The 14,738-nt window shown below is 32.0% G+C and overlaps 1 protein-coding gene across 1 annotated transcript in view; it reads left to right on the top strand.

Moving 5' to 3' along the window:
* rau (RA domain-containing protein rau) overlaps positions 1 to 14,738 on the top strand; it is a 71,005-nt gene that overhangs the window by 20,999 nt on the left and 35,268 nt on the right. Inside the window, exon 2 of the mRNA XM_089701718.1 lies at positions 8,593 to 8,735. Within this exon, the coding sequence (XP_089557844.1) occupies positions 8,601 to 8,735 (135 nt within the window). The 5' untranslated portion in view covers positions 8,593 to 8,600. The remainder of the gene's footprint in view (positions 1 to 8,592; positions 8,736 to 14,738) is intronic.

Genomic DNA, 14,738 nt, shown 5'->3' with positions numbered 1-14,738 from the left:
CGGAGTGTGAATGGGTCGCGTTTCGAATTAATCATGTTTTTGTTGATTACTGTTAATTGTTGGAAGGTTTTGTGAGATCTAAAATAACTATAGAGAATAATAAATAAAGAATGCAAGTAATTTTTTAGGGCAGGTTCATACTAGTCGTAAATGTTTTATAATATTTTGGTCAGTTTTCACAAGATGAGTGTTATACATTTTTGGGTAATTTTTGATGAATTAATTTTAAATATAGTATGAATATTTAATATTAATTAGTTACACGAATTTATACACATTTATGGTGTCATCAAAAGTTTCCTTCCGTGACTAATACATTGGTAACCAAAATTATATTAATATTCAGATCCCGTTTACGTATTTGTATGACACCCGTTTGTTTTTGCTAACATACGTACAGACCGTACAGACAGACTTCCGTCGTTTGAATTATCATTTTGTAAACCTGATTTGCATGCCTATAATTTGGATGATCATTAAAATGTATTCATTAATTTAAGAGAAATACTATTATTTTATTATTTACATATTATAGGGAACAAGACCCAAAATTTGTTTTACTCACATTTTGGCATAATTCTAAATGATTGTAAGTATAGTATAAATCTATATATCTAAATTAAAAATAATTGCACAAAAGGGCAAATGCACTTCCGTAATTTCATACACGTATCGGCAATCGGTATCGGATTAATGTTTAAATAACATCTCATATAATCGTGCTTTATTTGCAACATACAAGCTTGCGGTAACTCAATATGCCTCGCACGCGAGTGTGTACACAGCTTTATATCAAGTACAATGACCTCGTGTTGGTAATATTTTTAAACAATTACAGAGTTCGATTTTTAGGCGGGAAATTCTTTTCGTTCTTTACTTTTTTTAATGGTGGCATTTTATTGTAATATTAAATTATGTTTTAATATAAATGAATATTTGTTTAAATTATTAACATACGTATAACAAATGAAATAACACCTTGTTAATATTGTGTACTGGCTGATATATTATATTAAACTTCAAATATTATCTTTTTCATTTAAAAAAAGAATTCGGTTTTGTATGCCATTTATTAAATAAAGTTTTTTTTTATAAACAGCCAATTCAGTTTGTATATTTTTAATACTAAAATTTAAGCTAAAATTATAGACTGATAATGAACTTTTTTGTACAGGATGTCCGATAATCTGACATTCCATTGACGAGTCATTGCGCCAAAAATTAGCTACACTCATTTTATTTCGCTAAATGAATTGGTACACATATTTTTATTTAAAAAGCTAAGAAAATAGAGATAATAATAGCATCTTGGTCAATATCTTAAGAATGATTCATGTGTGCTATGTTCAATTGCGGACATTAATCAATTGTGAGGATGCTCTGCGACCCAAATTGTTAAATCGGCTGCATAGCTTCAAAATTGCTATTTTAGCCCTTGTACCTTCATGCTGAATCATGCTTATACGTACCTTTTAGCAGCTAACAGGTAACACCTAAGTTTTTTTGTAGTGAATATTACATCTCAACAAATATGGTGTTATCGAGAGATCTCGATAACACCATATTTGTTGTTTCATCTCATCAATAATATTTCATTTCTTGCCATTTTTAAAAAAAAACTGACATAAAAACAAGACTATAAATGAAGGATTAAATTGGACAGATTATACACATACAGGAAATAATTATTTGGGTTCAAAGATATTTAATTTATAATTTATATCTATCTAGTAATACTAATCATTATATCTATTCATCAGACTAATAGTCGGTAAATATCCTACTAATATTATAAATGCGAAAGTTTGTGTGTGTGTGTTTGTTACTCTTTCACGCAAATTCTACTGAACCGCTTACAAAGAAATTTAGCACACATATAGTTGGTAACTTGGAACACATAGGATAGGTTTTATCCCCTAAATCCCACCGGGAACGGGAACTATGCGGGTTTTCCTTTGAAAACGTGGGCGAAGCCGCGGGCTCAAACTAGTCATACATAAAGTTAAGGGTCAATTATTGAGCGTCTAGATTCCTCATAACGGTGTCACATCCTGCCCCCCTAGTCAAGTGGCTTTCTGTTAGCGTAGCGTTCAATAGAATAGACTACGAATGTATGAGATTGACGTAACCTGTAGATACGTTTATCTACAGCCTACGTCAATCTGGGCTGAGTTACTTAACATCCGATGTATTCAACATTCCTTGAACTATTTAAATATTCCATTGCAAATAAATAGCATAAATATATAAATAGCGGATACAGAACTTTTGCAAAAATATGTGAAGCCTTCTGTGGCCTTGCGTCGTGCGAACCGAATAAAAGTGTGTCTAGACCAGCCTTTCCCAACCTTTTCTAAAGGCGGACCTCTAGCGCCACCTTACCATGATCTGCGGACCACTAAAGAACTTATTTAAAAAATTAGTACACACATAGGTCAATCTACGTATATTATTTAAAAAAAAATATTGAATTATTGTTTTTGTTGGACCCCAGGTTGAGAACGGCTGGTCTAGACAACTTACATGCAGATGTATGCATGACGCATATGTTTGGAGCTTGGACTTTGGAGCTTAATATATAATTAAAGATAAATACTTAATGCGATTGGAAAATGGATTTGGACAAGCATACCTATGTTATTGATTAATTTATTTGTGCTTTTTATAGCTATTTTATTTCCGGGTTACAAACAAGTCAATCAAATTAAATATCATTAAAATCCGGTCATTCTTAAAGCGCTAATTGTGCTATTAATTGGACTAATGTTTATATTATCTATGTTTTATCTATCGAATGAGATTTATTCGATTTTTAAATGAAAGTATTGGCCAATAATATCTTAGATTAAGTTAAGGACACGCGTGACAAGTTTTGAAATTGGAATTTCCATGCTGCAAATGTTTTTAAAATATTTATAACGTCATAATAAATATGAATTTATTTCAAAACTTTTCGAAATACGAACTCCATACTCCTATACTCTATATCCAAAAACTTTTAACCAAATATTCATACATTAATCTAATGTACGCCTTCAAAGTTTATTATGAAATAAAAATACATTTCATACTTTAACGGGCTAAATATCAACTGTTTCGTAAACATGTCCCGTACGACCATTTACGATTTCCTCCACAAATTCTCGAATTAATTAACCCGACTTATAAATAGATGATCGTAAAATTTAACATCATGTCTTGGATTTTAATATTTGTATACATTTGTTTACAAATTTGAATGAAAACCTATTCTCTAAGCGACAACTAAAGTGTAACGCATATGAGCTTTAGTCGAAATTTGTAAATTTAGCTCGGCAGATAAACTAAACAGTGTTATATGCATATTTATACACAAATACGAATCTAATACAGAAATGAATAATCAACAAAAAACAACAGATAAAAAATACAGAATATACGTTCACCATAGATCTATAGAAATGAAATAATCAACAAAAACAACAGATAAAAAAATCAGAATCTAGTTCACCATAGACAACAAATTTCATATTAAGAAGAAACAAACCTCGCCATAAAATTTCATTCGACCGCGTATAAAAATCTATATTTACTCATTTCATTCTGTGAACAGTTGCTTTCAAAGCCAAACTAAACAAATATGCAATGCAAACAGCATTGACATTGATTGCAACGCCATTTCGAAGTTTACGATGTATACCCAATCAATTTTCAATTCCAACATTCCGATCGTGTTTGAAAAGTGGGATTTGTTTGGCATGTTTTGACTGCTGTTTGAAGAATAAATAGTTCACATATTTTCTTTGGTACAGACGTTTAAAGTTAAAGGTACGAATTTTTGATACTAAATCAACCTGTACATTATTGATTAGGGTTATTATATTATTTAAAAATATGTTGTATCGTTTATTTTTCAACCAACATCAAAGAACGGAGGAGCTTCTCGTCTCTAATAAAAGCTGGTGCCCGCCTTGAAGTCCCATTCAAATTTGGTTAAGTTCTGATAATAATTTGAAGGCGGTTTGTCATTATGTTCACCTTTTTAAAGCTATGCCTTACAGTTGAAGTATATAATAAATCATATCAAATTAAGTGCTATTTCAATACATTACTTCTGAACCAACATACGCATATTGTGCATATTTCTTCATCAAAACATTAACATTTGAATTACAACAACTGTGTTTCAATAGCGGTCAATCGTTGCACATGATTAGTTTAACATTACTGTTCAATTAAAAATAACGCATTATTTATATTGAGAAATATAGATACGCAATTCTTTTATTGTACGCGTTTAGCTGATCGATTAGAAAACAATAACGATGTCTCATAAACTGTTAATTAATCTTAATAGTTTAATATACAATAGTTTCTGTAATCTTTGATCTCTGTTGTTATGATTATGTATGTCAGTATGTACGTAGTATTGTTTCGATTATATATGGGGGTCTTCAATGACATAAAAAGTGCTTTTACTACAACTATAAAACTTACAATATTGGAATAATTGCGATAAAGATGAAACTTAGAAGAAGAACATTCTAAATAATAATTTTAAGGTAAAAATGCGTACATTTTTAAATGCGCACATAATGATTGAATATTGGTGAAATAATAAGATAATTCCACGCGGAAATTATTCCAAAACCTACACCAAGCGTTTATAAAAAAACGGGTTATCTATCATACTTTATTGACACGGTTATCGAAACATATGATTAACATCTGAAGCTGTGCCAAATTGGGTCATGCAAATAAACTCATGGTTGTATATATTACGACATTCGTTCACACGTGGGCTAAACCTTAGTTTAGGAATAACTCGATTTTTGTTGTTTCCCATGTACGACAAGGATATAGATTTTGATTTTTTTTTTGGATTTAATGGTTTTTGTTGTTCGTGATTTATGTTATTGTAAAGGATTTGACCTATGTTTCCATGTAAATAAATTATTGGTTAAATCAATATTAAAAAAAAACGCCTACGAAGCCTACACCTATTATAGTCTATACATATAATAAATCTGTAGAAGGGTCAATTCTGTACATTGAAAATATTGAAAAAATAAATAGCAGGGGGTGTTACTGGATCGATACCAAACCCAAATATGTGATTAAAAAAATTTTTGTCTGTCTGTCTGTCTGTCTGTCTGTCTGTCTGTATGTTCAGGCATCACGTAAAAACTAACGGTTCGATTTCGATGAATTTTGGTATAATTATACCTTATTATCCTGGGCGTAAAATAGGATACTTTTTATCCTGGAAAAATACGTAAAAAAAAATTAATCTTAATTTTTCAGTTTTATCCATAGACGTTGTTCTGTAGAACCGCGAACACACGTTGCGTATTATTATAGGCCTAGCCGTATTTGGGTCCAATAGATATTTATAAGATGTCATTGTCAGAGTTACTCAAAATGGAGAAATAAACCATCCACGCGAAGACCGACATCCGCGCGGACGGAGTCGCGGGCGGAAGCTAGTAGTTTAATAAATTTGCAAATGATATAAACAAAATTATTAAAGTGAAACTTTTAGGTATTACATCGTCTCAAACTTTTTGGTCTGTGTAGCGCATGTCGCGTGTATCGCGGCTGCCGAGTAGGTATACCTACTCGGCAGCCGACCGACACGCGACATGCGCTACGCAAAGCAGTGTTCGGAACCGCTCGAACAGTTTCACTTTTGCCGTGGTTTCATAAAACCACACAACATTTTTTTATTGAAGTGAAACTTCTCTAGGCGCGTTGAGAGTAAAATTTCAAGGTGGCGTCATAACAATACCATCACGTCATGTAGTAAGGCTGCGATTTTGGTATCTTTGAATCTTGTCAAAGAAGTTTCACTTCTGACACGTGTGCTCGGTACACATGCACTTTTTTGTAAAACAACTGTACTTATGCATTTACACATTGAATTAACAATATCATTCAATTTCTGATTCATAATACAAAGTAGGTATAAAATATAAATCAATATGTTATATGTACTTTAATTTCTCTATAACGTGCCGAGTTACATCTCTCGCTTCGGAAATCGGTATGTCCGTTGATTCAATGATATCGAATATCTGTACCGGTTCCTGTTTGATCTTTTATTAGAAATTGTATTGCCAATCGTACATACTTTTATGTACTTCACATTCTATCGTATAAAAAGTAATTACAGAAAATTATCGAGAATAATTTATTGTAATAAAACCATTGGATTGTGTGTTTGTGGATATATTATATAGTCTGTAGCTTTATCAACAAAGATGGTATTTTAAGCTAAAACCACGCCTACAATTTGCGGTTTAAAATTTGTTTAAAATTACATAATACATAATTAATTATTAGACGTTTATCTTGAGCAGCTAAGTTTTCAACTTTTAAATCGAAATCGCGCAATATTTACAATTAGTTTTAATTTTTTTAGCAATTTAGTTTCCTTTACGATTACTACAGACCAGACACGCTAACACCATACCGAAGTAACTATTCTCTAATCTGTGACCATACTAACACCACATTGCATGCAGACATATGACGTAGCCTTACAATTATAACCCTTTTATTTTACTGGCATATAGTTATGTTTTCTTGCCACAAAAAATGTAACCCATGCCTATTATGCATAGTCTATACTCTATAGTATTATAATAGCTGTGTCCCGTGGTTTTATCCACATTGCTTCGCTCCTATTGGTCTTAGCGTGATGATATAAAGCCCTCCCTCGATAAATGGACTATCTAACAGTTTTTAAATTTTTGCGTTTCCTGAGATTAGCGCGTTCAACCAAACAAACTCTTCAGCTTTATATTAGTAAAGAATATCTGTGGCCATGTTAACACATTGCAGTATACAGATGACGTAGGCTACCAATTGTTCAGCAGATGCGTCCGGATGCCGCCCACTGACGACCTTTCGTAATTACCACTTTTGTGAATATAATGGTAAAATTACTATGCTATGTAACCCGTTTTCAATAAATTATGTAGTGGCCTTAGAATCTGTACCGAAGACGTGTATGCTATTAGGATTATTATTAATAGCTTTTCGAGAACTTTACAGCATCACTAAAAAAAATTCAACTGAATTTCCATCCTTTATTCAGGCCCTTATTGTATTACGTTCAAGGCACAGATAATATAATACTATAGTTAAATATATGCATTCTCTACCTCTGCATTTATGCAGCCATAAAAACATAAACCAAAAGTTACTTTCACATCCATTTAAATCAGTTATGGGTTTATCTTATTGGATCGATTTCATTTAGTTAGGGCCGAATTTTCAATGCTCGGTTAAAACTTATCCGTCCAATAATAAAGTATTACACGATAATATTAAAATGTCACGTAAACTGTCAAATACGGACAATTACAATGTGTTTTTAAAATGGTCGTTTTATACATTATTCGACGAATAAGTTTTATCCAAGGATTGAAAAATCAGCCCTTACGCTAATATAATTACTTGATCGTTATAAGATGACGATTAGGACTGACATATTCTCAGGCATAACCAAAAAATTAAATGTTTTCAAAAAAAGCACAATATGTTGGTATAATTTCTAAATCTGGATGAAACAAAATAAAACTCAAAGTTTAGCACTATTATTTTTAAACTCTTGTCACTATCATTATATGTATTATACTTCTCGTTCTACATATTTTAGTTACTTTTAAACACCACGACAAAACAATTACCATGACAAATAAATAAACCTAAGATATTTCACACTTAACACCAAGCAACCCTTAGACCAGACCACAATCAGGTAGGCTGTTCTCAGAACCGGCCTAACCAAACAAAATGGAAGCACGTGCGCTAATATTAGCTTAAAGGTTTGTTCCAAAGTAATTGAAAACATCAGGCATATGCTAAATAAATATTGAAAAGGAATATTAACTAATTTGGCATTGAAGTAAAAATTACTTGGTATGTTTTTATACCATTGCATTTGTAATGTAAGTGAACACTATTCGGTTATTTTCCAATGTTTTTGATTTAGTATTTCATTGTTTCTATGAGGAAAATGCGCTATTATTCTATTTATTGTTGTTCCACTCGATTAAACGAATAAAACTATGTCTACTTCAATAATTTTGTATTATTTCATTCCTGATCATGATTTCATACCACATTTACCTAATTCTTAATAGCAATTAATGATTTCATTGCGATTTCGACTGAGCACTAGTTCTTAACACCAGACAATACCCAGTATTTTAATATCTTTGACTTTGTATTTGTAATATTTTTAATTTAGTAATAATTTTATTTTTAATTTATTATGTGGCTGAAAATTATGTATTTGTAAACAAATAATAAATGAAAATAATGTCTCTGGACAATATTCCAGAGGTGGCGCGAACACCCTGTGATGGCGGGTGCCTTTACAAAAAAAAAAAAAAAAAAAACACCAGACAATACCAGTTTCTAAAAATATATACACCACACACAAGCCTCCAATTCTAATCAGACTACAATTCATACATCTTGCTTCTAACTATGTACTATGTTCTTACAATTCAAAAGCGCTTCTAGATGTCTAATTGAATAAATGTTATGCTTCTAGAAGTTATTGTATAAATAAACGTTTTAACCAATCCTCATCTCCCCCAGGTAAAGGCATGTTGAAACACGTAGCGGTGTCCCCGCACCGCGCCCGCGCCGACTCCGTCAGCCTGTCGTCCTCCGCGTCCTGCTGCAGCCTCGGCAGCCTGGAGCACAGACACGACTCTGTTGGTGACCTGTCTAATAGAACGGTATGTTACAAAAATACACGTTTTACATACATTTGGCTTAGTAATGAATGTAGATTTAGTTGTAACAGCTTGCCTTGAATAAAACTGACATAATAGATTTTTATCAAGCAACATTTCAATTTTGTACACATAGTCTGTTCTCTCTGGATAGCTCATTTTGTTTTTTCTGTTTCGGTATTCAGAATTTATTTTCTGGTTTCCGATTTTGGCAATATCGAAGTACTTATGGGATTAGCTTTAAATTTTTGTGCCCTTATGAGAGGTCCGAGGTTTAGAAGCTTAGATTCTTTTTTCATTTATTGCCAGATGCATTATCTAAAACAAAAGCGTTATACGAGTTACGATACATCCTCACAACCGTATCAATGTACTCATACCTCTCAGTGCATCTATGTTTCAAGCCACAATGCCACAATTAAACCACATACATTGCATCATAGTGCACTCAACCGATAAATAATAACAGTTAGTTGTGAATCGGCCGAATTAATGGCAACATTGCAATGCTAATAATGGACTATAAAATATGTGTACAATAGGTTGGTCAATGCGTTGATTTAACGAGCTTTGTGAAATTTGGCTGAACGTCTAGCTAAGGAAACACCCACGGTGTTGAGAAATGTTCAAAAGTGTATTATTTTGTTGTTGTTTCAATTTAAACTATGTATGTGTGCCTCAAATAATACTGCGGAAAATTATTGAAAGGAATTAGGAAAGTTATGGATATGTTTTTTACCGACTTCAAAAAAAGGAGGAGGTTCTCAATTCTCAATTGGATTATAATTTTACTTCCATTTTTAATCACAGTTTGATTTTTTTATATTTTTCTAGAAACGTCTTTTTAAAGTTTGAAAATACAAACTCTTATAATAATTTCTAAGTTCTATCCTCACATTTTCTCTTCGTGTGCGGTAAAGCAATAATTTAGCTTGCTAACATTGTTTATTTTGTTATTATGGCTTTCCTCTTACTAATGTTTATTTAATACTCGACTAGGGACCTTTATCCGTTTCAACCATAGAACTAAGTGTTCATAAAGAATTAAATAAACAGATTATGCTGACAGAGGAACTTAAAAAAAATCTCGTTTAATTAAAACAATAAAGTGGCTAAATAGAATTCAATTGGTTATGTTCTCAAAATCTTGTAATTGCATTTATATGCTACATTTGTCGTATCTGTTCTTGCCTTTTTTTTATTCTTCTGTGATGGCAAGAGGATAACCATTTGATAGTGTCAAGTAAATTCTAACCTTGTTCTAGCGGACGATATTAATTGAATTCTGTAATTTTATTTTTATATGATAATCTTCTGAAACATTATTTGAATAATCGAATGATAATTTCTTTATTTTTCGCTCCCAGGTAATTTAATTGCATTGGTTCGTAGCGAGCATCAATTTGTATTTCTATGTTTATAAAATAGTTAACTATTATCTCTTAATGTAGCTGAAAGTGAATGAAATCTTGGAACAATATTGTTCTCTAATCACAATCGCAACATTAACCTTGTGAACCATTTTAATTGCCTTTCTCTGTTTTACTTTCACAGTAATGACGGAAACTCGAATATAATAAGCTTAATGTCTGGGAAATATTAGAAACAATTTGTGTGTATTAATCACCGATCTGTGAATAGGCTCTAACATTTCGAAATACAGAGAGAAGAAATGTGTTTCGAAATGTCGACTTCCAAATATTATCTTTGTCTTTGAATTGTCTTTGCATCTTTTATTTATTACTATTCGATTGTATGATTATACTATTTTATTTTATCAGATATTTATTATTTAAATGTATAAAAAACAACTTTTGGGTTACGACAATACTATATTGTGTCGTTCGGCAGCCGGCTATCCTAACTTCTTTGAGATCTGCCCCCCTAGACAAGTGGCTTTCTATTAGCGTAAAATTGAATAGAATAGATTATGAATGTATGAGATTGACGTTTGATTACGACGACGACGACGATTGATTACGTCAATCTCATACATTCATAATCTATTCTATTCAACTTTACGCTAATAGAAAGCCACTTGTCTAGGGGGGCTGATCTCAATATTAATGTAGAACATGTAGAAACGTTAAAAGACAATTTGTAAATTTGGCAAAGCGGATATAGCTTTATATCCACTGAGTATAACATTACATCAACTAGTAATACTTATAACTGTCAAATACAATATCTTCCCCAAGCTCCCGTACAGGAAGCCCAATGTGTGCTTAATGATATATCATCAATATACGATATTTACTCTCCTTATCTTACTAACCGTTTGGCAATTATCCAAACATGGGTTTGCGGGGGCTTTTATGCTATAAAATACTTCCCACGTCCTTTTGCCTTTTTGGCATTATAACGCTTTAACAGACCTATATTTTGGGTACAGTTTTGATAAAAAATTGCAGGTTCTATAGGTATTTTAGTATATAATTTATGTCTATTTGTACTCGTAATGACTGAGTTTATTAAATTCTAATCTAGCCTAAATGTGTTCCATTCGTCATTGCAACTTTAAAATACCATACTTGGAAATGTTTAATTTTCTATGTTACCAGCCTCAGTCCATGATTTTTAGAATGTTTTTTATGCAAAAACTTGAATTTCCCTTAAGTTTTGGACCTTTAAGGGACGATTTCCACACGAATCTGGTCAGAAATGTTCCCTCTAGATGGAAAGAATTAGGTATGGTAGCAATCTTGGTCACATCCCACAGTCCCCGCTTTCATCAGCCCCGTAATGCTCCCAAGATTATCCGACCTTCCAGACCTTCAATTGGGAGTATTTCCACACTAATTTGAAAATGTTTCCCTGTAGCATGGAAAATCTTTGGCATGGAAGCAATCTCGGTCACATCCCACGGTCCCCGCTTTCATCAGCCCCGTAATGTTCCCATCTTTGTTATCGCCCTATCTCACTGGGTTATCGCTAATTAATATTTAGTTTCATTGTCAGATTCTCATTGAGTTTGGGAATCTGTCAATTATTGTTCATTATGTTTGGGCTATAGTTGGTTATCGTTAAGCTTTGTAAAGGTTGGTAACTAAACTCACACATGTGTATTTATTCATAGAAGTATGGTACTTTCGGTTTTTATATTTGTATCATTGAAATATGAATCTGTCTGTATGTTTATACATAAATTAATATCGAAAGGATAAGAATGAGTCTTGTATATAGTAAAAGTAAAGTAAAGAATATTTGATGGAAATTTTTATACATGGAAAAGTTACTAAAATAAAACAATCAAGATTATTATTTATCGTATCAGTTATGAATCCAATACTTTTGGTGCTCAGCATACTACTATACAGGGTGTCCCACTGTTGGTATACTAAGCGCGAAGGGACTTGTAGTTTTGCATACACTGATCACGAAAAAATACTTAAACAAAAAAATGACGTAAAAAATTTTTTGTTAAATTTTTCCTGAAAATCCATGTTTTCGTGTCTAGTTTCGCGCAGCCGGAATATACCGCTTCTCTATTGTGAGCATTTTGTCTATGAAAACATAATCTTAAACGATAGCTTACGTGCTCGTGGCAATGTTGGGTGGGTTGCTTGTAATGGGTGTACACTGTAGGTACACATAGAGTTTTAAGAATTCATCTATTTGAAAAAAAAATTTATAAGTATTTTTTACGTACTCAGCGTATGCAAAACTATAACCTCCATTGAGCTTAGTATACCAACAGTGGGACACCCTGTATATAAAATACTTTCGAAGCTATAAAAATATTTATGAATCAAATCACGCCGCGGTAGCGCCAAATAAGGTCAACCAACATATGAGACATGTGTTGGTAATAAAGCATAGCCAAAAGCGCTCGTTAAAAAGTGATGAACCAAGTTTGAATTATAAGAATTACAGCTCGGCTTAGCTTCATACTTAATAATACATTTTCAAAAGTACTTCTATTACTTTTCTGTCAATACAAAATCATTTGCCCAAGTTGGCTAAAGGCAGTTATTTCAGAATTTTGTTTGTCTATTTGTACAGGAATCGAAACGTTCAAAGTTAGTTTAATATGTTTAAGTACATATCGAGCTTGTAATGATCTATATAGTATATATTATATTATGTATATAATTATAAAAATGAAACCCGTTTTCCTTAGTCACAGCATCACGCGTGAACGGGTGGTCCGATTTGAATTCTTTTTTTATTATATTCCTTCAAGTACTAGGATGGTTCTTAGAGAAAACGTAAATATGTACCACGGGCGAAGCCAGGGGGACCGCTAGTATAAGCATAAATAAGTACTTCATGGAGAATAGAGCAAAGGGCACGTTTAGCTGACTCTATACCATCTTCCCTATGGTGTCAATATCCGTTATCAAGTTTGAGAGTGCACCTGCTTTTTAGCTCACTATGCATATCAAATAATATTATCCTTCTAATATAAAAACGGGAAAGCACAAAATAATATCTAAGGTTGTTAACATAGATCTTTGTTACTTTCATGCAAATAAAGATTGGATTTAAAATTCTATGTCCTTTACCCGGACTCACAAGTGAAGCCATGGACTTCAGTTAGTATAACAAACAAGAACATCTAGTATTATATTATCTGTGATATACAGTTACAGTGCTACAGTTAATATAGTGCGCTCAAACATAGAAAAGTATCAGGCAATTGGTATATGGGAGTAAGTACTACGTACGTTGTAGTATGTGTTATTACTGGCTTTTTCTGCTTCGTGTTATGAGATGCTTATCTAAAAATAACCTACAGGCCAGATTTAATCAATTTGCAGTCTAGATTGAGTTGAAAAAATAATGACTGCTTGTATTGAGACGAGAAATTCATATTTGAATTACTTACATGTTGTGTCGTCTGTTAATACTTAATTTTATCAAACAAGAAACCAATTAATTATCAATTGTGTAATGTTTACAAAATGTGTTTAAATGTTTTGTAACAAATTGTGTTTGGATTACTGTACTTACTACTGGATCAATAACTTTTTTATCAATAACTATTATTAAATTTTAAAGAAAAGCTATAGGTATTTTATTCCGTGATCTAGAGAATAAATTATTTCTTATAACCGTTAATAATGTTCCTATTAACGAGAACTGCATTCTATGGATGCAGAATTTTTTAACTGAACTTTCTCATTCATCGTCGAACAATCGAGATGCTTTCCCAAGGTCAACAGTCTGTAGCGAGTTCAAGTGATGGATTATTGTAAAAAGTTTGATTTATATGCAATTTACATGATGCATTTTAAATTTTATAATATAACTAGCGGTCCGCCCCGGCTTCGCCCGTGGTACATATGAAAAATAGATGTTGGCCGATTCTCAGACTTACCCGATATGCACAGAAAAAATTATAATTCATGAGAATCGGTCCACCCGTTTCGGAGGAGTATGCAGACTAACATTGTGACACGAGAATTTTATATATAAGATTTGATAATTAAAATTGATTTATTACTTACATGAAAACTTAGTAGGTACATAATTTAAATTGTGTTACGACTTAGTTTTCTTATTGTATTTTAATTGTTAATGAATTACATATATTAGAACACTATTTCTTTAATACATGAGTATGATAATTGATAACCCTATATCATAATAGTTTTGAAATAATACTAAAATCAAATCAAATCCTAAGCTACAACACAGCTTAAACAAATTAATTTCTCCGAATTGAGCAGTAAATAAAATGAATATTAAAACCTAACATCTTTATCACGTGTTAAACAAACAAATCAATTTAATAATCTACATATTAATAACCTCTATCCGGTAACCTATTAAAAACTCGAATTTCTATTACCCGAATCTTAAAACCCCGAAAACGGTTGTTAGAACTTATAAAAGACAGATGTAATGAATGACAAATTTTTAAAATTCGTTTTTTAATTTCCCAGATGAATCAATTTCCAGATGCACCAAAACCAGATTTTTAAAAAGTATTTTTTTGTTTCCCGTATTCTCATAATACAGATCTCACTATACCAGATTCTCAGAATACTTTTTTTTGTTTCC

This window comes from Colias philodice, chromosome 2 (genome assembly GCF_061535455.1).
Source record: "Colias philodice isolate Cphi_HAF_F1 chromosome 2, ilColPhil1 Martin Lab GWU primary, whole genome shotgun sequence".
Lineage (NCBI taxonomy): Eukaryota > Metazoa > Arthropoda > Insecta > Lepidoptera > Pieridae > Colias > Colias philodice.
This window is presented reverse-complemented; position numbering and strand designations above follow the sequence as displayed.